General features: G+C 35.5%; 1 protein-coding gene across 1 annotated transcript in view; it reads right to left on the bottom strand.

Annotated features, from left to right (window-relative positions):
* Positions 1 to 25,255, bottom strand: part of HOMER1 (homer scaffold protein 1) — a 135,668-nt gene that overhangs the window by 61,749 nt on the left and 48,664 nt on the right. The window contains exons 2-5 of the mRNA XM_004766815.3: positions 23,007 to 23,163; positions 17,034 to 17,165; positions 13,378 to 13,470; positions 3,032 to 3,171 (exon numbers count right to left, since the gene is read on the bottom strand). Coding sequence (XP_004766872.1) covers positions 3,032 to 3,171; positions 13,378 to 13,470; positions 17,034 to 17,165; positions 23,007 to 23,163 — 522 coding nt within the window. The remainder of the gene's footprint in view (positions 1 to 3,031; positions 3,172 to 13,377; positions 13,471 to 17,033; positions 17,166 to 23,006; positions 23,164 to 25,255) is intronic.

Below are 25,255 nucleotides of genomic sequence, written 5' to 3'. Positions count from 1 at the left end.
TTTAGACACACGGTTTGAATTTTAAGAGCAGAAATTTGCTTGCTAAGTGCTATTACTCCAATCAACTCTTAATGAATTTGACTGACTAGGTCATTCTTCTCCATATCCTTCCTTCACACAAACACAACACATAGATATTCTAGTGACTTTGCTCAACCAGAATAGAGAAATGGTGGCAAAATTTATTTTTTTTGTTCATCCTTTTCTGTTGAAATAAGTACTAAGGAAGAAGGCAAAATAGTCTACATAAGTAACCTTTAAAAACACAGACTTTGTCTTCCATTGCCATTTAAAAAAAAAAGTGTATCAAGTTTAAACACAAGTTTCAGATTTAAATAAAAATTATTTTAATATCCTTGCTGTTTCTCATTCATGAAACACTGATCTTATTTCTATAGAGTTCTCTTAAGATAGGAAGTTATTAATTTCCTGACACTACAATGTACTTCTTGTGCTGGGAATAATTTGACTAAAATGCACTCTTAACTAACTGGCAGTATCTACTGGGGTCAAAAGGTGAGCTGCAGTCTGGGATTTGCTTTCAAAATAACAGAAAAGCGGGAGAGTGGGCAGAGTTGTAGAAATAAAACTGGCCGTTTTTTCCTAACTCTTGAAGCTGGGTATGTGCTCATGGGAGTCTGTCATAGTATTCTCTCATATATATTTGAAAGTCTATTTAAGTTTAAAGAGTAAAAAAAAAACTTGCTTATGTCTATAAAGCTAGTACTTATTTATTTTTTTTTAATTTTTTATTTTTTATAAACACTTTTTAAAAAGTACATAAAACTAACAGAGTAAAGAACCAACTATAACGTGACTGAAATCAAGGCCTTCTTTTCGTATGTGAATTAATGAATTCATGAGATTTAGACACACAGTTTTTACTAACCAACTATGTGAACAGGACAACTCACCTCCTGTGTCTCCTCATGTGTCGAAGGCATACGTTTTCAAACTTGACATTTTTTATACTATAATCCAGCATGCACACACAAATCTATGTATTACTGAATGAAATGAAGCTCCTATCCCTAATGTGAATTTTACTCTGATGTTTCCTATTTTATGTTTCATTTTTCAGAATGAAATTCAGATAAACTAAATTGGTTTCAAACTACCACAGTTTGGAAGATCCTGGATTATACCATCTTTGAGGTCTCTTCTGTTATTTGGGGATTCTAACATGGGCTATAAAACACTAAATCTTCTATCTCAGGTGGAAATCAAAACTAGTTCAGAAAAAGAGTCTTTTGAAATCTCCAAAGCTAAGGTTTTTTTTAAGAGTACAACAAGAAAACTTTGAGATTGTGTAATACCTTTAACATAATTAAAAGCTTAAAATGACCTGTTCAACTTTTTCAGAACTCAAGTATCTATACATTCTAGTAGTCAAAGATGCTGTACCTTCAAATCAAAGTTAAGTAACTCCTTTTAGAATCCTAGGGACAAAGAACATCAATAGAAAATGACTAGTCCATTTAATAACTCCAAATACTAAGGATTAGCAAAACAGCAAACATTCAGAGAATTTTAGGTGTATAAAATAAACCTGAAGTAGTTTTTATAAGTGTTAAGTACAAAAATTCTTATTTCCAAATGTTATAGTATTCAATGCACATGGCTCGTTTAAATGTTAGCTAAAGAAATCACATTTATAATTATGTTCAGTGCATTTACATCTTTTAAATGGGTATGTTAAATTTAACAGGAATAAAATTTTTCCTTCCCTCAACGTACTTTTTAAAAACTACATACTAATCACATTGCTCTTCAACTGTAACTGTATTCAAAAACCTGTATGTTTTACTTATTGATGGGAATAGAGTCTTCAGAGGAACTAATAAATTTTTCACGTGTCCAGTTATTTTGGTAGCAACAGAAAAGAGAATACGCTTACCCTGCAATAGTTAAAGCATGATGCCTGTGATAATTCTAAGATAGGTCTACTGTTATATGCAAAATTATTAGCATTTTTAGGAACAAACTTGTAATAGTCCTTCAGTCAAAAAGTTTTTCTAACACATTCCTTAAAAAACCTCCAACTAAGTGCTTCTTCCTCAGGCTGATCATGTGGTTTCCCAATGTTAGTCTCTAGTATGTATAATTTATGCTGCCCCTACTATTCAACAAATTCAATCCAAGTTAGAATTCTCATGAATTAAGAGTCTGGAATATCTCACTTCACAGGTATTCTGAATATGCTAAAAGAATTTGATGTTTTAAAAACTGGTCCTCAAAAGAGATGTTCAACACAGGAAAACTATTAAATTTTAGTTAAAACTACTAGTCAAAAGTTTCCAAAGAAGGATAAAAATTAACTTTAAGACAATGACTGATAGGTATTTGTTTATATTTGCAATGCTGCAGTTCCAAAGACCAGCATTCAAAAAATTATACAGTATGGCAAATAATTACTATAACTGGTTTAGAACACATTTAAGATAAATTATACCTTTTTGAAGTATCAAATTCTTTTACAGTTCAGAAGTACCTGAAGATTCATCCCCAGTTAATTGGTATAAAACACTAAATCTGACATTAACATTAATATAATTTACAACAATACCTTGTTTCCTTCTGTGAAATCCTATGATGAGATCACCTCTAAGAGTACAGTAGAGCTTAATTTTAGAGTAGTAAGCCAATTAAAAAAAATTATAAAACTCAAGAACACAGATGAAAGAGGAAACCAGGTTAACAAACAGGAATTTTGGGGGCTGTGTTAAAAAAGCAAGTAGAAAAGATTTACGATGATATATTGTTTCACTGAAAATTGATTTGTACTTCAACTAACTCAGGAAACTTGCTCTACATAAAGGAAACATTCATTCTAGTCCATCTAGGCATCCATAAACTAAAAATTCTTTAAAAGCCTTTCTGAGGTTAACAGAAATAGCTTAAAAAAAAAAAAAAAAAAGACTGACCTGAAATTTTCATTCAAGTTTGTAACTCTGCAAGATTTATCTGAAACCAAGTAAGTTTCCGTATTTACACATTTTACTTAATCATGATGGTTGAATTGAATCTGTACCTATGTGAAAATGGCAATGCATTCTGAGTTGGTTCAGCCCTTGGCTCTGAGTTCTGTGTCACATCAGGTGTTCTTTCATCATCTGTTCCATTGATACTTTCTGGTGTTAAAGGAGACTGAAGATCCCCGCCTGCTGATTCCTTTAAAAAAGGGGGGGGGGGAGGTAAGGGATAAAAGTGTTACTATACTTTTGTTAAAATATACAAGATAATCTTAAAGTTAAAAGTGACTCCAACATATGCTTACTTACAAACTATATTTCCATTGAAATTTGAGTCAAAGAGGTAAAAAAATAAAATTTAAAGAAGAAATAATTTTTTAAAGCAAAGCAACTCATAAGAAAATGACCTGCAACAATACAATTTAGAAATGCAGTTTCAAAGAACTGAAGAACTTTTGGGTTCATAAAGCAACTAGTTGGTTAGAATAAAACATATTCAAAGAATTACTTAAGAAAAGACAGAACAAAAATGCAAGAAAATGTGATTTTACTTGGGAAGGTAAGAAGGCAAAGGGAAGAATGAAATCTTCAAGAAGTTTTAATTTTTATCTGCCCTACTTTTCAATTCCGGAGTTACATACAAAAGCAGCCAGAAATCCCTCTGTAACATATACAGAGGTAGTATATTTCAGCTTGAATAATGAAATTATTTTTCTTCACAAAATTTCCTGTCTTATTTCTACTTTTAATTATGTTTTGTCTATCAAGGTGAATTTAATTTGTTCATCTAGAAAATAAGTGGAATTTAAAATGAAGCCCAAGCTGACACTTATTATTTGGATCTGAATTTGGTATTAGTAGAGATTGGAACTGAAGGGTCATTGGATAAACATGTTAACCAGGCGAGGTCCTAGCACTAGATGATTTAAGTGTAGCTTTGTGGACCCCCTATGATTTCTGGGCACTAAAACTTCACAATTGAAATATTAGGCTATGGTAAAGAAGAAAAAGAAAACATCAGTGTCCAATAGGAGAGTGGGTAGGTATGGTCATAATCTGCCAACCTGAAAGAATACAGGATTTTTTTTTTCAAATAAAAACAAGAGGGGGGCCTAGATAGCTCAGCTGGTGGAGCATGCAACTCTTGATCTCAAGGTTGTGCGTTTGAGCTCCACGCTGGGAGTAGAGCTTACTTTAAAAAAAAAGAAAAAGAAAAAGAAAAATATGTGTAATACAGGAAAATGCTTATAAAAACATGAGCATATAAGGAGTTATCTTAGATTATGATAATTTAAATATTTTTACACAAAAATAATGCACATAGAGCAATGCTAGGAAGGAATATAGAAAATATTGATGTGGTGAATAACTTTCTTTCAGAGGTTTCTGGTTTTAAATTGTATGTATTTTATTTCACATTTAAATATTTTAACTAATTATACCATAATGCTATAAATTATACAAGTATTAAAGGTCAAAAAGGCTACTTTCTTGATTCTACCTTATCACTTAATTATTGTTCAATTATTAATGGAACCTATTTTGACCTTTGTCTCTTTAAAAAATTTTCTCCTAAATCCTCTTTGTTTCAAGTAACTGACAGTTAATGCATGAATAAGGTTTACTGTACAACGTGACAACAAAAAATGGGAATGATATCCCAAGTGGCTATTTTGAGGTCAATTATGGACCATATCAATTAGCCAGAAAAAGTTGAAGCAGCAAGAAGAAATAAATCAGGGCTATTTCTCTTCAAGAAAGACCAAACCAACGTAAATAATCAAGGTGGACTGTCCAATCAGTTGAACAGTAAGTTGATTCAGTGGATATAAGAACAGAAACAAATTACCTTGTGTGTATGTTTTTTTTAAAAGATTTTATTTGTTTTATTTGAGAGACAGAGAAAGAGAGAGCACCACCAGGGCAGAGGGGGCGAGGGAGAGGGAGAACAAGACTCCCCACTGAGCAGGGAACCTGACACGGGTCTGGATCCTAGAACCCTGAGATCATGACCTGAGCCAAAGGCAAATGCTTAACCGACTGAGCCACCCAGGTGCCTCACAAATTACCTTGCTAACCTAAGAGGGCATAACCAGCGTCGGTAACTAAGGATTCACTTGGAGACTTGCTAGAATTGATTGATAAGAGTGTGAGCGACAAAAGTAGATTAGGATTAAGGGGGGGGGAGAGGTTCTGCATCCCACTGCTTTCTGGGGGAGAAATGGGGGTTTTGGTGCATGGATCTTGGGGAGGCTAATAATGTTGATGCTACTGAAGTGGGAAGACCATTTGAGATGCAGGCTAGGAAGGAAAGAAGGAAGGAGAAGAAGAAAGGTATAGAAGGCACAGAAGTAACAACAATTCCAGTACGGCAACTCAACAAGCATTCCATCAGAAAACTTGAATATTAGCTACATTTAAATAAAGGCATGTTTTATTACCCTATACATTACATCTGAAATGAAAACAAAACACCCAGAGCATGTTTTATTTAAAGCAGGTTAAAAATTAATAAAATTAGTATTTGCTCCTTAGAGAGTTACAACAATATATAAGAGCATAAAAGGAAAATGAAACTCCTTTGACTTCTAACTACCCCACAGGTAGTTAAAAGCATTCTGTGAGACCTTCTAGGAACTTCATGTATGTTATAAGTAACACAGTGAAAGTTGTTTTATTTAATGTATTCCAAACATTGAGTTCTTTTTCAAACTAAATTTTGTGTAATTTCTTAAACATTCAACTTCAATTACTAAAAAAAAACACCTTATATAAAGTCAACACTTTATATCTTTAATTCAAACATTAAAATAAAAAAATTGGAGATATATTAGACAAATTTTTGAAAGGAAAAAAAGGACAGTTTGTCTTTAGAAAGACATTCTTAAGCTAAAATGGTTAACAGCCATTTTAAGGAAAAAATTATTAAACAATACCCTCTCTGATACATAGGTGTATATGTATATAGGTATACTGAAGTTGATAAGAAAAATGAAAAGTGTGAAACATAAAATATAAATTTAAAAAAGCACATGTAAGATTCAGGAATTGCTTCTTAAGAATTCTCTCTCTACTCATTTATGAAGTGGCAGGAAAGCTAAAAATAAAACAAACCAATAAAAAAAACAACAAAAAAGAAATGCCACAAAAGGAAATATTCTGAATCCCATGGAAAAGAAACGAGCCGGGCGCTCCCTCCAGGCCTTCACCCAGCTCCTCTCTGTTATTTGTACTGTAGCAGGAGAGTGGGAGGGAGAGATGTGGCAGCAGAGCCCTTTCCCCATTAGACCACATACCACCAACACCTTCCACTGAATTCCAGTAAAGCCTAAAATTAAAATTCCTGTTACAGTTCCATCCTTTCTGACTTAAGGAAAACAAGGCTTCTTCTTTTTATCATTTAATAAGCATTCAAAGAAGACTTATTCTATTTCAGTCTTTTCTATTTAAATGAAGATGAGAACACTCTTTTCTGGGCAGAGGCTCAGACAGGAAGGACCTTATGATTTTGAGTTCCTATGGCCGTGGATATTAAAACAAGTGCCAGGGAAGAGACACAGGGAAGAACAAAAGGATACATAAAGGAAGGTGAGGCTGAGATCAAATGTCTACTATTGCTATAAGCCATTCCCCCCATACCCGGTCACCACTTGTGAAATCTCACTTTCTGACAACCACAGAAATTCTTTGTAACGTGACTCTAGATTAATTCCTGCTCTTCCTTCCATGTGTGAAGTGTACTGACTTGACTGAGGCACAGTGCTAGTGGATTAACCTCTATTCTGCATATTTTTGTACCAGCTACATGAAATGCTTACCAAGAATCAGCTGTATCTGTCCCAAGCACATTTATGCCAATTGTATTTATAGAATTATATGGCTGAACTAAATATTACACAAACTAATAAAGTCTGAATGCAAAGCTAGCGTGGTTTTTTTGATGAAAACCAGACCACATGCTTTGAAGCAACTAAAAAGTAAATGGTTAGACAATAAAACCTACGACTAAGAAACATAACAGGAAAATCTACTCTCACCCTTAGCTTTCTTCGCAAGTGACTAGGGTTAGCTCTACTTAAAGGAAAAGAGAAACAGGAAATTGTAGACAATTAATTAGTATGATTTATGTAAGAAAGAGAACATGGAATTCCAATCAACAGATTCATATTCAAAGAGAAAGTTTCAGCTTTAAATAAAAATAATGGTGAATACATAAAACATGGTATTATTGAATTTTAATTTATAAACCGATTCTTTAAAGACTTCTTCCCATTAACTGACTTTCTTGATTAACTCATCAACCACTAGTTTTGATTCCAACAGGTAAGAGGTGTTGTACATCCTCCTATCCTCTCAACCTAACCCATACCCTTCCCCCTTGCTTTCCAACCTGGTATCTCTTGGCCCTCTGCCATTCTGGGACTTTGTCAGGTGGGATCTGGCTTTATTCCTCTCCATGGTCAGTCTATAGCAGAAAGCCAATCACCTTAATTATATTCAAATTAGCATTTGGGGGCTTCCTTCCACAACCATTTTGCCAATATCAAATTCCTATCAAATGAACCATCATTCCATATTCTTATGTGCCCAAGCCACCAAGTGCAATGAGAGAAAACACTGTTAAACAGGCTGACTAGCGTCATGAAAGTAATTCTGAGCCCTGCCGAGTAATCTTTAATTTTACTTACTACTCCCACTTGACTCTTCTTTTTTTACTTTACCTAACAGCTGTTCCAAATCTGTGTTCAAACCCTCTCTTTCTTCAGCTGTTTTTTCCTCTCAGTAAATGACCTAAGTCTTTCTTCAGAGAAAAGAGAAATAAACTGGCAAGGACTTCCTCAGGCTTCCTCCTATCTGTATCTGAATGTATTTTTATCCTTCCCTCCTGTCTCAGATAAAGAAGTAGCTCATTTGTTTCCATCCGCCTCCCTCACAATATTACCTTCTTTTGCATAATGCTCCATCAATGACTCCCTTCCTTCTATTCTTCTCTTTCTCTTTCTCTTTTACTCATTCCTTACGTTTAAAACCTTTTGCAAATCACTCCCACACACACATTCTATGAAAAAAATATATTCTTAGCATCACATCCTCCTGAGATTACCATGTTAAACTCTTATTCTCCTCATACAAAAGAAAATATTTGTGACCATATTCTCACTACCAAACATTTCTGTCTCAAGAATAGCCCAAAGTCACCAACTCTACTTCCTTTCATTCTAGGAACTAATTCACATTGCTCTCCTTTACCAACAGTCCACCGGTAACTACCAGTGCACTTCAGTTTGTTAGGTTTGAAGTCCTCTTAAGTCTCATCCTTTGGAAGCACCCCCCGCCCCGACACTGCCACATCACCGCCTCCAATTTATAAAGCTCTTCTCTTGACTTCTGTACTAACATTTTCTGCGGCTTCATTTCCTACCACTTTACCATGTCTTTCCCTATATCTTCCTTAAATTTAAGTGACAATTTTCAAGTGACAATTTCTGACCCTGTCTTCCCCTCTCTTCCCATTCTATTTTCTTTCTGGATGATATCATTCCCTCCTATAACTTTAACTACTACTCATTTGCTGATAACTCTTGAGACTTACCTCCAATTCATAATTTCCAACTATCTACAGGACATATTCCCCTGCTTCATTAGGATATAAATTCAGTATCTGAAGTGGAAATCCTGTCCTAAAGTTCATATTACAAACCAACAATTAAGTTTCAAAAACAGGGGCGTCTAGTTGGCTCAGTTATTAAGTGTCTGCCTACAGCTCAGGTCATGATCCCAGGGTCCTGGGATGGAGCCCCACATTGGGCTCCCTGCTTGGCGGGAAGCCTGCGTCTCCCTCTGCCCCTGCTTATGTTTCCTCTCTCACTGTGTCTGTGTCAAATAAATAAATAAAATCTTAAAAAAAAAAAAGAATTCTCAAAAACATCTTGCTCCTCCTTTACCAGCCTCCCTCACTAATCCTTCAACTCCTGTATTTCTTCCAAGTTCAGTCAATTTCACCACTGTTAGGTCTAGACTCCCCTCTCTATTCTCACTGCCAGCATCTAGTAGGCAAATCCAAAAGAGAAATGGATAAACACTCCACTGAGACAACTAACAGGATTAGAGCATCTTAAGTCCACTGTCCTTACTTTGGACAGCAAACAATAATACCCAGAAAATTCTAGTGAATGTTTCCTGAGATTGTAAAAGTTGTTTTGAGGTATCTGGTTTAGTAAAGCCACATTTTTTATGTGATACTAAGAAAGTATCACATTAATTTATAGGCATTCACTAATGCTAATGGTATATTACTGGGTTAGATATATAACTAATATAGTTCAAGGTAATAACACCTGGCTAATGAGGACCACCTTTCAAAAAAATCCATTCATATCAAGTGACACCCTTGGTATAGAAAATCTAAAACATTTAAAGATTAAACTTGAAATATCCAAAGAGATCATATAGTTCAAAATTCTGACCTTACAGATTTAAGACCTACTACACCCAGGCAAGTCAACTCATTTGCCTAAGATCAAACAGCTAGTCACAGAGATACTAACAATCAGTTAAAATAAACCAGTGCCTCATTTGAATAAATGCAATTTCTCTTTAATTTGAACATTAAAAAATTATGATATTTATAACAAAGCTAAAGAGGCTGTGTTCCTTTGAATACACACACACGTTTTACTTTTCCTATCAAGTGAATTTTTAAAAATCTTTAGAAAAAAACTAGCCTAAATATAGATTAAGAGAGCTACAATATATCCAGTTTATATGGAGAAAAAATCGATAACTTGTGCTTGACTACAACTATTGGAGTAAATACTTCATTCAACTTAGAAGTCTTAGTCAAATGACTAAAACTTATTTTTTTTTAAACTCCAATGAAGAAAAAATTGCATTATATATATTTGATTATCTAGCCCCTTTTTCTTCAATGTGCATTCTGAGGAAAGCACTTTAGTCAAATATAGTATTTTTTTCCTTTGCACTCGATAAGAAACTTCATATTTAAAGCCAATCATCACTCTTGGTTCTGTATCAAGTTGACTATTTAAAAGATTCCCATGGAAACCCAAGAACATAAGCTCTCCAACAGAGAAAAAGTTCTAAGTTAATGTGTATTAACTAAAGAAGAACATGGAACAAAGTAACAACTAATACACGATTCAGCTTATTCCTAGAGATGTTATCTTGATCAAGACAAAATAAAGGCTATCTGACATGACCACACATTTTATCAAGAGTACAATCTTAGCTCAAGAGTTTAAGAATGAGGAAGTGGCTAACTTGGCCCTTAATGCCAGACTCTCTTCATCACATGCCTTTAGGGACGTGAACAGTTTGTCTACAGCACTACTTCTCAAAGTGGGATCCCCAGATCAAGCTTCAGCATCTCCCGGAACCCTGCCAGTAATGCAAATTCTTAAGACCAAACTCAGGCCTACTAAATCAGAAATACCACAAGTGGGACCCAGCCTTTGTATTTTAACAAGTTTCCAGGGTACTCAGACGCAGGTTTTACTCAGTTAAGGCACCTTTATCTTTCTAAGTAATGATGATGTGCCAGACACTATGTCAAGGCTTCACATCATCATCTTCTGCAGCACAACCACAACACCAACAACACTGTTAACACTGACGATTTACTCTACGCTAAGCACTTTATAATCCTCATTTAATTCTCATAATAACACTGTAAAGGAGATATTATTTTTTTTTAATTTATTTTAATTCCAGTATAGTTAACATAGAGTGTTATATTAGTTTCAGGAGACACTGTTCTTATTCTTTTATAAATTTTTTTTTAAAAAATGGTATCTTGCTTAAAAATAAAACAAAACAAAAAGAACTAGTAAGAGTTAGAGCCCATATTCAAAACCAGGCTCTAAAGCCTATATTAGTGCCACTGTTGTATGACATCGTCATTATCATTCTTACTCCCTCCAACAATCCCATAGCCTAAGTAATGTAATCCCCACAGTACAGATGTATAAAGAGAAGTGGGTTAAGCCATTTTCCCAAGACCAAATAGTGATAAAAAATAATTTATATCTAAGTCTGTTTGAAAACCCATACTCTTAACTGGTCTGTTATCCCTCCTAAATAAAAATAAAAGCTATGACTGACTGAATGCCTACTGGTATCAATTATTCTATTAAACCTCTTGATGTCCTTGCTGAATTCCTTAGCAATACACTATACTTCAGGCATAGGGTTAATTTAGCAGATTGGGTAAAACCAAGGAGAATCAAGCTCTGCTCTCTAGCAGAGTAGAATCAGAGTGGCCAGCAGTCATACATTTCAAACTGAAACAGAAATTTAATGACATCTGTAAGGGACTGTCACAAAAGGGGAAGGGGTGGAAACAAATGAAAATAAATATATTTTTTAACTATTACTCTTGGCTTCTGTACATTAAATTAGCAATCAGACTTCAATGCTTTGAAAAGATACCTTAGGGTCAGTATATTTTGGCTCTCAGATACTGCTGAACTTAGGATATTTTTTTATTCTTTATATTTAACAGTATTTTCCACATATAAACACCTTGGATATATTCTTTTGATGAAAGTCAAGGCTTAAAGACATCCCTTCCACCAAAGAGGAGCAGGGATCTTACCAGTGACATGTTCACAGTTAATTAAACAAAAACAAGTTATGATCAGAGAAACAGGAACTAAGTACCATGGACAAACGCGATCCATTGTAATTTTACCGGAGTCCTTTCCATATTCTCTATAGCGTGTGCTACAACATCTTCTTAAAACGCTGGACTCATTCACCTGAAGAATGAGCGCTCCAAACATGCACTGGTACTAAATTTTACATATGTTTTTTGAAAAGTATCACTATGCTACCATAGCACTTAGGGAAGATCGCGTCAAGGGAAGTTTCAAAAATGATCATGTTATTCCAGGTCACTGCAAGTGTGGAGGAAGTGTAATGGAGCTTTGGCTTCGATCCAGAGTACATCTTTAGTCTATGAGGAAATATGTACTTTACACATATTTAACAGAGCTCTCCTTTCCTTTAAAAAAAAAACAAAAACAGAAAAAAACCCCAAAACTCCGTATACCAGGTGCAGTTACCAAATACAGATGGGTGCCACAGGTGAGGAGGAAGGTAAAGAGCAAACAGTGTTCAAAAATGGCTCGTCACTAAATTCCCAGGCAATTCCTGTTCACTTTCTCAAGTAGTGTTATGGAACTCTGCTACTATACTGTCATTCCAGAGAAACATTTGTAATACCTGATTCCTCCTTTTCATATAAGCCTGCAGCACACTTCAAATGCTATAGAAAACCCAGCACAAAGCTGAACACTGTCCTTAAGACTCAAATTGAAATAAAAATTTTTAGAAAAGCCTATTAAAAAGCAGAATCATACAATGTGTATTAAAACCTTTGTAAAAGCACTGAAATGGAAAGTATTTATTGAACTTTACTTGGAGATCTAACTAATTTCCAACCAAAGAAAGATTATGATGGGCAAGTCACAGTTATTAAGTCAATTGTTAAAGAAAAAAGCAGTATATGTATAAAACCTGTAACATTTGAGTCTTGGTGCTAAGTGTAAAGAAAGCCGTTCCAACTGTCAGATTTAAGTACACTTAAAATCAAGTATAACAGACTACTATTTTTTCCCATATATTTGATGTTTTGACATCTTAAAAAAATAAAAACTTCCCGGCTACCCAATTCTTAGAAGGAGGTGAGTGGGAACATGCCTTTGATATGCAAACTAACCAATCTAGACCTGTACCTCCCTCATCTGACCCACTGCACCTCAGGATGCAATATTCTTCTGCCTTTGTCATCCCAGGGCCAGCTACCAGGCAACAAGGGACTACCCTTAAGAGTTTAGAGGCTACAGAAATCATTCAACCAGCCAAATTCTAAATTGTCTACCCTGCTCTGCCATTCCTGAGGAAACCTGAATACAGCTCTAGCCTCAGCATTTCCTATACTCCTGCTTTCTGCCTCCTGACCACCATGAACTTCTCTAAGTAGCCCTCAGATGTGTGCTATGTCTGCCTCCTGTTACTAGAACCTGTGAGTACAATAAACTCTTATTTCCCTGAGCCTCTCCTCTGTCTCCTCTTGTGAGTGACCATTATAGAATACAAAATAGGCCAATCTATGCTCTTACATATGATTGTTCTTAAGTTGTAGGCACATCAAATAAGCTAAGTTGTAATTACTGAACAGATTTCCCCCCAGATTCTTGCAGACCTTGGCATATAAGAAAGAAACCTTTCTCCACTAGTACAGATTAACTGAAGGGTGCGTTTCTACGTCCACCTTGGAAACCACTTTAATTTTGCCAATATCTTCCTAAATTTAACCCTGGCACAAAGGATACCATCTGAAATGAACAAGGCTCAAAAACAAGAACAGAAATTAAATACCCACCTGTGAAGGTGTACTGGTAAGTTCCATCTTTTCCTGTGATTTCTCCTTTGCTAGTCGAGCAGCTTCTTTAAATTCCTGAAACTTTTCTGCGAACTGAACGTATAAAGACTATATACATTAACCAAATAAAATAAATATAGGTCTCAATGCCCACTTTTACCTTGGTTTTCTTTCATTTTCTGAATTACTGAATCTTACACAAGCAATCTAGCCCCCAAATCAAATACAAGTACAATATGAAAATGTAGATTAAAGAAAACTAATACCAAACACTTGTTTGTACACTGTCACACTATCTACTACTCGGACTCATTGCATCGAAAAACATCACAATGTAATTAAGTTAGAACTGGGTGTCAGCAAGCTTACCTAAGTCCTTTCTTGGTTGTTCAGATATATTTTATTAAGACCAAGGGGCAGACTATAGGATGTGAGTGGAATCAGGAAGGATTAATATACTTGGCTTATAATGGAGAAAACTGAATCTTTTAGGTATTTACTCATAAACATCTCAGTATTTAGAGCTTGCTTTTAACTTTTACTAGAATATAAACTCCTGTATTATGTAAGGCATTTTATTTTCAACAATACAAATAGCAACATATAATATTATCATTAAATGACATTACTAAAACTTCTTTTCCAAAGATTCCTAAACAGCTAATGTACAGTGGCAGAGAGGAATAACATGATTCTACAAAGGTCTTTAACATTGGAAAGAACAGCAAAAAACAAAAAGAACAACAACAACAACAAAAAAACAAAAAACAACTACAGTACATGAAATGCTAATTCTTATGAACTCATAGTAATCTAGAAATGTCAGGGCCACAAAGAGTATCTATTTCGCCTTTGGAAGCAGAAACTAGTCTACCACTATTCTCAGAAGGAGTAAGATAAGGCTACAGAATAACCAAATTAAAAAAATAAAAAATCTCACATAACTTAAAACACCTGCTGGAATTGGTAATAAAAATCTGAAAGTATAGTTCCCTCCTTAAATCCCCATAAGCCAACCCTGATTCATTTCTCTTTTGGGAAAGAAAACTTTAGAAGAAGAGGTCATGATATTCTGGCCTGTGTTGGGGACTTAGAAGAAGAAGGTCAAAATTAAAACTGTCATTACAGCTTTCCTTCTCAAACTTGTCCCCACCACCTAGAACTTGTAAATCAGGGAACTGAATCTATATTAATATGCTTCACTTTCAAAGTGAGGAGATACTCTGTGCAATTAATCTGAACATAAAGCTAAAAAGGTCTCATTCACACTGGTGTAAATGAAATAAAAACAAAACCATTATTAGTCTTCATGTAATTTGAAGTTTCTCTTACACTCATCAAGCATTCCAAAGTAGTTAATGTTTAAAATCCTTTCAAACTTCATAAAGTCTCACACTATTGCTAGTTTTTATTGACTTGGGTTTCCATGGTAACAAAATACAACTTAGTAAGCACTCTAATAATCCAAGCATAATTGCAATTTTCCTCATATATCAGCCTTAGGAGACCAAATATTTCTCTCAATGCTGCTACTCTTCCTTATTTTGAGACACCTTTGTCTAGAGCTGCCTTCAGAACTTTCTCAAAACCCTTATAATGCTTTGATTCATTTGCGGTTTTTAATGATAAAATAAACCAGACTAATTACATGCTTGCTTCAATTATGTAAAAAATTATAAACTCCTTGGGGTTCCCCATTGTCTACAAAGCAGCAATACTGGTCTCTAATGTAGCTTGGAAAACAAATCATGATTTTGTCATCTTTCAACAAAAACATTCTGAAGAGACTGATCATATAAACTCTTGAAGCCAAGTCTAGTGAATAAATAAACTAGATTTCAAGAGCTAATGTCAATTCTCCTTCACAATACCAGGAATCACTACCAGTAAGGCTGGTCAAAAGTATATGTTAACTTTAAAGAGGAAAAATACAATTCTTGAAATAGAAAAACCACTCCCAGAAAAAAGATCAAATGAAATAAAACGGTATAATTGACAGGATTTAATAAACTATTACTTTACCATATTAGCTAGCTGACCAGTATACCTCAAAGATGTGACAATAACTTAATTTGTAGCCCAAATTACTTAGACTCCAAAATCATTTTATTCAAGTTTGAGAAATTAATCCACAATTTAGCTCCTGTGTTGTTAGGAAGTTTAGCGACTGTAAGCTAATCATAGTTTTAACTTTTTCTGGCTATAGACTTTGACAGACAATTCCAAAAGAAAGTTCCAAAAAGCTTCCACCTGAGTAATGGTAAAAGTATTAGAATAAACTTGTAATTTCCTAAGGGGATTATTTACAGAGCGGCAATGCTCAGCTGGATGCCTGTGTCTTGTTATACTGAAAAGACTTTGAATCTCTTACCTTTACTACAGCTCAAGAAAATGTATTTAGAGAATACAATGGGAGTAACAGAAACCAAATCAGGTAACACCTGTTCATTTTAATCATCCTATTAGGGATGGACTTAGAATCATGAAGGCAAAAGTTCAAATATCCTTAAAAGTGGTCTCTAAACTATAATTTATATCAAAAAGATAACAAAAACATTTGAAAACACCAGGGTTAAGGAATGTCTACAACCAAAACAAATGGAAACAAAGATTACTTTAATTACTAAGTGAACTATATGCTTGAGTCAATAAATACAAGAAAGTAACATGGTTTTTAAAAGAACTCCTGTAAGAATCTGAATGATTCTATAATCAATAGCTTACGGTTTAATGTAAACATGAACTGTGTGTATCTTCCAGAGTCTGATGACCCTGAACTTGAACAACTGCAACCCCAGATCCTGTGTATACCAAATTCTATGTAAAATGTGCCAAATGTAGTGTTATCCTTTTATGAAAGGCTTGAAAGAGAAATTTAAAGCATAAATCTTTGGATCCAGAGAGCACAAAAGTGAGTAATTCTCATCATCTTGATCATCTTCTTATCCTGGGACAGTTTCCTTTTCCTTACATACTTTCTGTGTGACACCCACAAGATTTTAAGACACTGGTGGTATGAACACTGCATGCTACTGCTCATAAGCAGGACAACGGCTTTACTCGCAATATTTATCTGCCTGTTGATGTTCTGTATTTTACCAGCCTCTGGTTACAGTAATTCACTTGGTCATTATGTTCCAAGAATTCTTCATGTGTTTATTAGGTCTCATACTGCACTATATCAGAGAGTTGGAAGTAATTCTCACCCAGACAAAGCACCATTTTCCCTAAACAAAGTAATTTATACATGCCTACGATTATGTCAAAAAGATGAAATCTTTATCACTATCAGCTTAAATTTCCATAGCTCAGAAGAGTTTGGTGTTCACCTGCTTGCAGACCATCTCCACTAAGGGTGCTAATCCCTGAGTAAGTATTCTTACTGAACTGATAATCCCTAACTTCCCTGTTAAATGTCGCACAGACCATTCACCACATAAATACCTCTCTGTCAATGGTGACCGTGTTTAAGGTGTACAATTAATTTTCCAATTGACAGTGGAATCCAATGATCTCTCACTTCTTGCTTTAAAGTCACTACAGTTGTTCTGAGAATATTAAACAAATTTCTCCTATATTTTCTACTTTCCATTTGCTATTAAATATATAAGACATCCAACTTGAAGATTTCCACCTGATCTTATGAGTTAACTTACTTTTGAAAGATGGTGCTCAGAGGAGAATCCCAGTCCATAAACAGTGTTTGCCCGGCTATCGGCCCACTGGCCAAACTTCTGAGATGTTTTAGTAAATGTCATGTTTGGGGTGATGGTGCTATTAATTATTGCCTGAAAAATAAAACAAGTATGAGTAACTAGCCAAAAACTAGCAAAAATCTAAACACAAGACGATTTAGTTCCATAAAAACTTGGGATTTCCAATGGGTCACAACATTAAATATAGAAAGACAGCTATAGCAATAGTTTTTTTTTTTTTTTAAGATTTTATTTATTTATTTGACAGAGATCACAAGTAGGCAGAGAGGCAGGCAGAGAGAGGAGGAAGCAGGCCCCCTGCTGAGCAGAGAGCCCGATGCAGGGCTCAATCCCAGGACCCTGGGATTATGACCTGAGCGGAAGGCAGAGGCTTTAACCCACTGAGTCACCCAGGTGCCCCAATATAGCAAGTCTTTTTAATAGTCACCCAGGTGCCCCAATATAGCAAGTTTTTTTAATAAATCTTTTTAAATTAATTAATTAATTTTGCCAGAGACAGAGAGAGAGTAGGTAGGGAGAGAGAGGGGTAGGAAGGGCCCAAGGGAAAAGCAGACTCTCTGCCAGCCAATTGGGGAACCTGATGCAGAACTCAATCCCAGGACCTTGGGATTATGACCTGAGTTGAAGGCAGATGCTTAAATGACTGAGCCACCCTAGCAACCTAGAAATAGTTTTTAACATTATAAGTGATAGTATAGAAATATGGTAACTAATTGAACTATAAATATGAGGGTACTCTACCAAAAATTTCAAAACTTTACAATCAAAATAAGTTTTCCGAGGGGCACCTGGTGGCTCAGTGGGTTAAAGCCTCTGCCTTTGGCTCAGGTCATGATCTCAGGGTCCTGGGATCGAGCCCCACATTGGGCTCTCTGCTCAGTGGGGAGCCTGCTTCCTCCTCTCTCTCTCTGCCTGCCTCTCTGCCTACTTGTGATCTGTCAAATAAATAAATAAAAATCTTAAAAAAAAAAAAGTTTTCTGATGAAGCAAAAAATTTTATGGAGTTTTTAGCGTCGTCCGTTTCTTTCCTTTGAACATACAGGATCAGTATCTATTAATTCTGAGTAATAGTTCCTGGAAGCAAGTAAGCTTTAATATAGTTGTTTCTTTAAAAGTAGGGCCCTACCCTTCAAAGAATCTTTCAAAAATGAATACATCAACAGAACAAATTTTCTATTTGTATGCTAATTTTCTAAAATCCATAATCAAAAGTTTTCTTAAAGCTGACTTATTTAAATATATTATGACACAGTAAAGACTTTCAATCATTTAGTATTTTTTCCTATACTCAAGGGAAAAACAAACCCCTAAATATATACTTTACTTCTTTTTTCATAAAGTGGTAGAAATTCATGATATAGAGAATCCACTATCATATCTGTTGAACACATAGTTTCCTAGAAAACTAGTATTTTAGTGTGTTATTAAATATTAATTTTGATGATCTCTATAATAAATTCCAACTACTATTGTAACATACTAACTGAAGTATATTCCCTCTGCCAGGACTGCAAAAGTACAGAACCAGTCTTAGTTTAGTTGAATGCCCTCCAAAACCAAGATTACAAAGTGATTCCAGTAATAATATTAAAGTTACCAAATTCCTAAGCAGTCCTTTGGTGAACTACTAAATGTAGAATGAAAATCAAGCATTTTCAGAACAAAGCTAAAGCTACAGACCACGTGAACAGTAAGAATATAAATATTCATGAGCTATGCACATACTGATGAAGTTGCAGTCATGAATGTATGACCCTTGTCCTACTAAAGAAGACAGTCAACGAAAGAGTGGTCCCTTACTTTCTGTCACAAACAGCAGATGTGTTAGCTGCTGTTTTATGAGAGCCCTTACCCTTGATTAAGCATTTTTACCTCTGACAAAATTTATATACTCATACCTCCTTTCTCTTCAGTTCAAAAGCTCCTTTCCCTAGCGTGTCATTTTAGGACTATGTAAAATGTGGCTAACAAGTGCTCTAACTTGCAAGGTGTCATGAAAGACTAAATGGAAAAGAATATATTAACAAATGGTAAGAAATGGAATAACAAAAGGTAAGGAATTTGGTTATGGAATCATTCGGTTAGCTTTTGGTCAGCTTTTTAAACTGAGTACCTATTAAATGCCTAGCACAATTCTAGAAACTTGAAATGTAACAACGAGATGCAACATTTAAAGGTGGATTACACTCTAAGGCAAGAAGAGCTGGTCAATAAATAAATAAGTAGCTTACTAATTTAATTTCCGAGTGGTTAAGTGCTGTGAAGCCCCCAAGAACAGCATGTGATAGAGTCTAAGAGCCTCAAAGGCAAAGACTGGCAGGGACTATATTAGATTTGGTGGTCCTCAAGTGTTCCCTGATGAGGGTGCTTTTGAGCTGGAATTGGAGTGTTTTCAGAGACAGAAAGGCATTTTACATTTGATCCCAATAACTCTCAATATGTGAGGTAGCGAGAGGTTTTTACAGGCATCGAAGAAAATAGATGCCTATAAAACCCAGCTGCTACTGGTCATAGATTTCACTTTTAGCTATGTCAAGTGAACTTCTTTATGCTTTTAAGAGTTCCATTTTCACCCCCATTTTGAACCTCTCACCTCCACTTGTCCTGGGATTACTTGTATGGAGATTCTTTAATCACTGCAGAAAAACTTTAAAATGATAGATGAAAAAAAATTATTCATTAGAATTCTTTGACTAGAATGCTTTGAACTGCCTGAATATGAATCCATTCAGAAGAAAAATCTTAGTTCTTTAAAATAAATTTGTCTCTCAATTCCAGAGTTCCTGTCTTTTCAAGGAAAAGAGGCAAAAATGCTGTGTCATTACAGATCATGGAGGGCCCTTATTCTGGCCCTCGGCCATGCTGATGTCTCCGCAGCTTGATTAGAAAACCTTTAAGCAAATGTTATATGCACAGTAAGGGCACTAAATGAGAACAAATAGACATTTTCTAATCAGGGGCACCTAAGGGCTGTCCAACTCATCATGCAGTACAGAAATAGAAGTGGGGGTAGGGGCAGAAAAACACTGAGCCACAAGTAAACCACTACTGCTTATCAAAAAACAACTACTCCAGCAGGGACTGCAGTAGCTACCAGCATCAGTTTTAAAAAGTATTGAGAGGGGGGTGGGGTTATGGCCATTGGGGAGGGTATGTGCTTTGGTGAGTGCTGTGAAGTGTGTAAGCCTGTCGATTCACAGACCTGTACCCCTGGGGATAAAAATATATGTTTATAAAAAATAAAAAATTAGGGCGCCTGGGTGGCTCAGTGGGTTAAGCTGCTGCCTTTGGCTCGGGTCATGATCTTGGAGTCCTGGGATCGGGTCCCGCATCGGCCTCTCTGCTCGGCGGGGAGCCTGCTTCCCTCTCTCTCTCTGCCTGCCTCTCCATCTACTTGTGATTTCTCTGTCAAATAAATACATAAAATAAAAAAATAAAAAATAAAAATAATAAATAAATAAATAAATAAATAAATAATTGGGAAAAAAGGTAATGAGAAAGCCTAAGTGCCACAGAGGGTAGATTTTGTTAAAATAAACAAAACAAAAACTCCTCCACAAGAGTTATTTAAGAGTCTAATGATTACAAGCTGCAAAGTATATTCAAAAACGGAAATGCCAGCAGCAATAGTTTCTTTTGCTTGAGAATGAAGGACACATGAGAGTTATTTAATCACATGGGACAAGGGAATTCTTCAGTTGAACTTATTCCATTTAAGTCTCCCATCTAATAAAACGATGTCTTTTCTGTGGTTTGGGCCAAGAGGTAAACACAGATTGTAGAGAACTGAAAGTTCTACTCAGGGAAAAGAAATAAATTATTATTCTAGTGCCTGAGATCATAACAATTAAAATCAGATGATTTCATTCAACAGTTACAAAACATGACGGAATTCTTCATTAAAGAAGTTTTTTTTTTTTTTTTAAAGATTTTATTTATTTATTTGACAGAGAGATCACAAGCAGGCAGAGAGAGAGGAGGAAGCAGGCTCCTTGCTGAGCAGAGAGCCTGATGCGGGGCTCGATCCCAGGACCCCGAGATCATAACCTGAGCCGAAGGCAGCGGCTTAACCACTGAGCCACCCAGGCGCCCCCATTAAAGAAGTTTTATAGGGGCACTTGGGTGCAGTCAGTTAAAGGTCTGCCTTTGACTCAGGTCATGATCCCACGGTCCTGGGATCAAGTCTTGCATCAGGCTCCCTACTCAGTGGGGAGCCTGCTTCTCCATCTGTCTCTGCCCATCCCCCTCATGCTCTTTCTCTCTTCAAATAAATAAATAAATCTTAAAAAAAATTTACAGAAATGAACTATTACTATTTCTCAAGTCTTTAAACCCTCCAAGTAAAAATGAAAGAGAATCAATTTTTTTAAAGATTTATTTATTTGAAAGAGAGAAAGAGATAGAGAAAGTGGGGTGAGCAGCAGAGGTGGAGGAAGAGAATCCGTAAACACACTTGCTGCAAGGCTCAGTCCCGGGGACCCATGAGATCTTGACCTGAGCCAAAATCAAGAGTTGGCTGCTCAACCAACTGAGCTACCCAGGTGCCCTGAGAATCAATTATTCTAATAAATACACATTAGTCACTTAGGTACAAGATAAGGTACAAATAGCCCTTGGAGTTCTGTCATCTAGTTAAGGAGATAATGAGTAAGCGCATGAAAAAATGAACTCAAAGTTGAACATCAAATTATCTTTTGTTCCCCAAAACTACTAGACGATACATAACCAATAACTTAAAAATAGTAATAATAACAAAAAGAGTCAGTTTTTGCATACTGATTACTATGCACCCTTTTAGTACTTTTGCCCAAGTTTATTTAATCCTTAAACAACCCTGTGGTATAATGATGTAGGTATTTTTAATAGTTCCTTTTTACAGACGAGGAAATGGAGGTGTGAAGACATTAAATACCTTGTTCTAGGTCACATGGCTAGTCAGCAATAGAGTAAAAATTCAAACCAGACAGTCTGTGTCTCACAGTCTGAGCTTTCCACCCCCCACCACAGTCCGTGCTCTTAAACCTTACACTGAATTGTTATAATAACTGGGAGGTGAAACGTCTCATGCCTTCAAAAAAGCTTACTGGAGAAGAATGGAGCCCTCCTCTTTCTACGTACATTATATCCAGAATCTGATGTCTGATATTTCTGTGTCTTTCTGTGCTATTCAAAATTCACTGAGGAAAAAATGGTATTTCCCCCCTTTAAAAGGCATACTAACTACAATACACAGATCAAAGCATTCTGAAGATATTAACTCATTTAAACCTTACTAACACAACTGAGGTGAGAACAATGAGGCCCAGAGAAATAATTTGCCCCAAATCAAACACTTAGTAGATGGTAGAGGTAAGAAACAAAACCCAGCAGCCTATGTTCTTAAACATGATACCATCTGCCTCTCCTAAAAATAAAAACTTAGGTCTGGTCCATATACTTCTCTTCAGAATAAGGGATGTCAGCTTCAATGGTGGCAGTGACCAGGCTTCAAACCATTTAGAGATTGTGAATTGCCTACTGATCTACAGAAGTGTATCTGAAAAGAATTCTAGTTCCTCATCAGACTGTATGCACCAAAAGAGCAGAAAGTGTGTCCATTCTGTTTGCTATTAAATTTATAGCACCTCACATAATGCCTGACATGTAATAGATATGCAATTAATATTTATCAAAAAAACTAACTTAAAATGTATAGAATATTTTGGTATGTAAATCAGAATAAGGTGGTCAATCCAAGTAACTTAGTAGACAAAAAAAAGCTTCTACCTTAAGAATGATCAACTTTGGTTTTTAAAAGTCTTTAAAACTCAAAAGGAAATACTGTGTTTTAATAAAGACAAAAATCCTCTAAATGAAACAGAAAATGCTCTACTGCATAGAACAGCAAGATTATTTAAAGCAAGTGTAACTTACCTTTGAGCCATCTAAACTGATTATCCTGTACACATTTCTTGTGCTGTCATAGAAATAAGACACAGTAACTGCGTGCTTGCTGGTGGGTACCCAGTTCTTCTTTGTGTTTGGGTCAATCTGGAAGACATGAGCTCGAGTGCTGAAGATGGGTTGTTCCCTATAGAGCAAAAAATAAAATGACAGATTGAGAGCAGACAATTTTATTCCACTGGACAACAGAACACAAAAACTGTGAGGATGACTCCACTTAAGTCAAAACTCCCACAATGCCACAAAATAAGAGAAACACTGTTTCAAATCTGGAATATTCTAAATTCTCAATCATAAGCTTCCTTAAAACAATTACAATCCATCCTCATTATTTGTAGACTCTGTATTTGCAAATCTTCCTACTCACTAAAATGTATTTATAACTCCAAAATCAGTATTCGAGGTACCTTCTTAGTCTTTTGCATTTGAAAGATATGAACCACCTGACATGTCTGTTTCCATCTGAGGTTGATTAAGGAAACACTTGGCTTTCTTGTTTCAGCGCTCATACTGTAAACAAGGATCGTTTTGTGATTTATTTAGCACCATGTATTTCACATTACTGTGCATTTCGTTGGTGCTTTCTCTGTTTAAAACAACCCCCAAGCATTGTGCTGTGTCTGTTCTTATGTGTGAGAAGGCTGTGATTTGTCGTATTGAGAGAATATGTTATATGAGCTTTGCTCAGGCATGAATTATAGAGCTGTTGGCCAGGAGTTCAATGGTAATGAATCAATAATACATATTAAAAAAGGTGTCTTAAAACACAAACACACATAAAACAAGGCTATGTATTGACTGATGAAAATATGACCAGAGGCCTGTAGGAACCTAACCCTGTATGTCATCTGGGAGCAATCATTCAATATTTGACAACTGAGTGTGGTGCCTTCAGAGGATAAAACTACTGCAAATATGAGAATGGACTATATCCTGTTAAAATACAAGAATTTTATATTAGACCCTCACTAGGTTAAAAATTTTTACCCATCGGAAACATTATTCTGGTAATAAGTAAATAACTTACTGAGAAATTTATAATCAATATAATCTCTACTTTATTTAAAACTATATGGAAGATGAGGTAGCTCACAACCACAGTATCTTTTTTTTTTTTTTTAAAGATTTTATTTATTTACTTACTTGACAGAGAGAGAGAGAGATCACAAACAGGCAGGCAGAGAGAGAGAGGGGTGAAGCAGGCTCACCACCAAGCACAGAGCCCAATGCGGGGCTCGATCCCAGAACCCTGAGATCACGACCTGAGCCAAAGGCAGAGGCTTAACCCACTGAGCCACCCAAGTGCCCCCACAGTATCTTTTATTGAGATTAAGTAGGACCTTAAAGATACACTGTAGATTTTAAAAATCTAGAAAGCTATTAAAAAAATATGTTCAAAATATCATTCGTTTATTTTACACTCTGGAAAACAAGCATGCAATGATCTGTATGCAACAGAAGCATTATAATGCAAGTTGTCCAAGTTCTGAGTACAAGTTCTTCTGGAAAAGCCTTTATCAGACTTTTTGTTTTAAGCCCCCAAAAAGCTCATTTCTTTCAATTACACAACATCTTCCTTTCCTAAAGCTGTTTAGGGTATTAAAAAGAATTTTAACCAGTATTTAATGTTTAAAATGTTAAACATAAAGCAAGGGGAATATGGAAAAGAGAGAAACTGGAAAACAGGCAAGGCAAATCTGGGTCCTTGGCAACATGACTCTTCAGGTTAATAATCAGCTGGGTGTGACATATGCCTATGATTTGCTTCAGCCCTTGGAGACCAGGTCTGAAGAGAGGTACCTTTCCTGTAAGTAACCTGCCTCTTCCCAGCTTTATTTCGGGAAATCTCCATAACAGCTTTTCTTATTAAATGAATCTCTTTTGAAGGAACTCATATATTTAATGCCATTCCCTAAAAACTGAAGCAGAAAGCCATCATTTCTAGCTTAACTCATATTATATATAGATTCATCCAATGAATAATTATTAACAATCTGGCAAGGTGCTAATTGGGAATAGGTCTCAGAATAGTACTTAGACTAGGTTACAAATACATTTTTACTGAGTAGAAAGATCTGCAAATACAGAATCTACAAATGAGGATGGACTATAATTTTTTTAAAGAAGCTTATGAGTGAGTACCCAGAATAGTACTTAGAATAGGTCTTAGTCATTTACAGTTTCCCCATCTTCAATCCTTCAATTTTTCCAAAGCTGAT

The sequence above is a fragment of the Mustela putorius genome, unplaced genomic scaffold (genome assembly GCF_011764305.1).
Source record: "Mustela putorius furo isolate JIRA1106 unplaced genomic scaffold, ASM1176430v1.1 tig00537350_pilon_pilon_pilon, whole genome shotgun sequence".
In the NCBI taxonomy this organism is placed as follows: domain Eukaryota; kingdom Metazoa; phylum Chordata; class Mammalia; order Carnivora; family Mustelidae; genus Mustela; species Mustela putorius.
The sequence above is the reverse complement of the archived record's forward strand: the minus strand, read 5'-3'. Positions and strand labels throughout refer to the sequence as shown.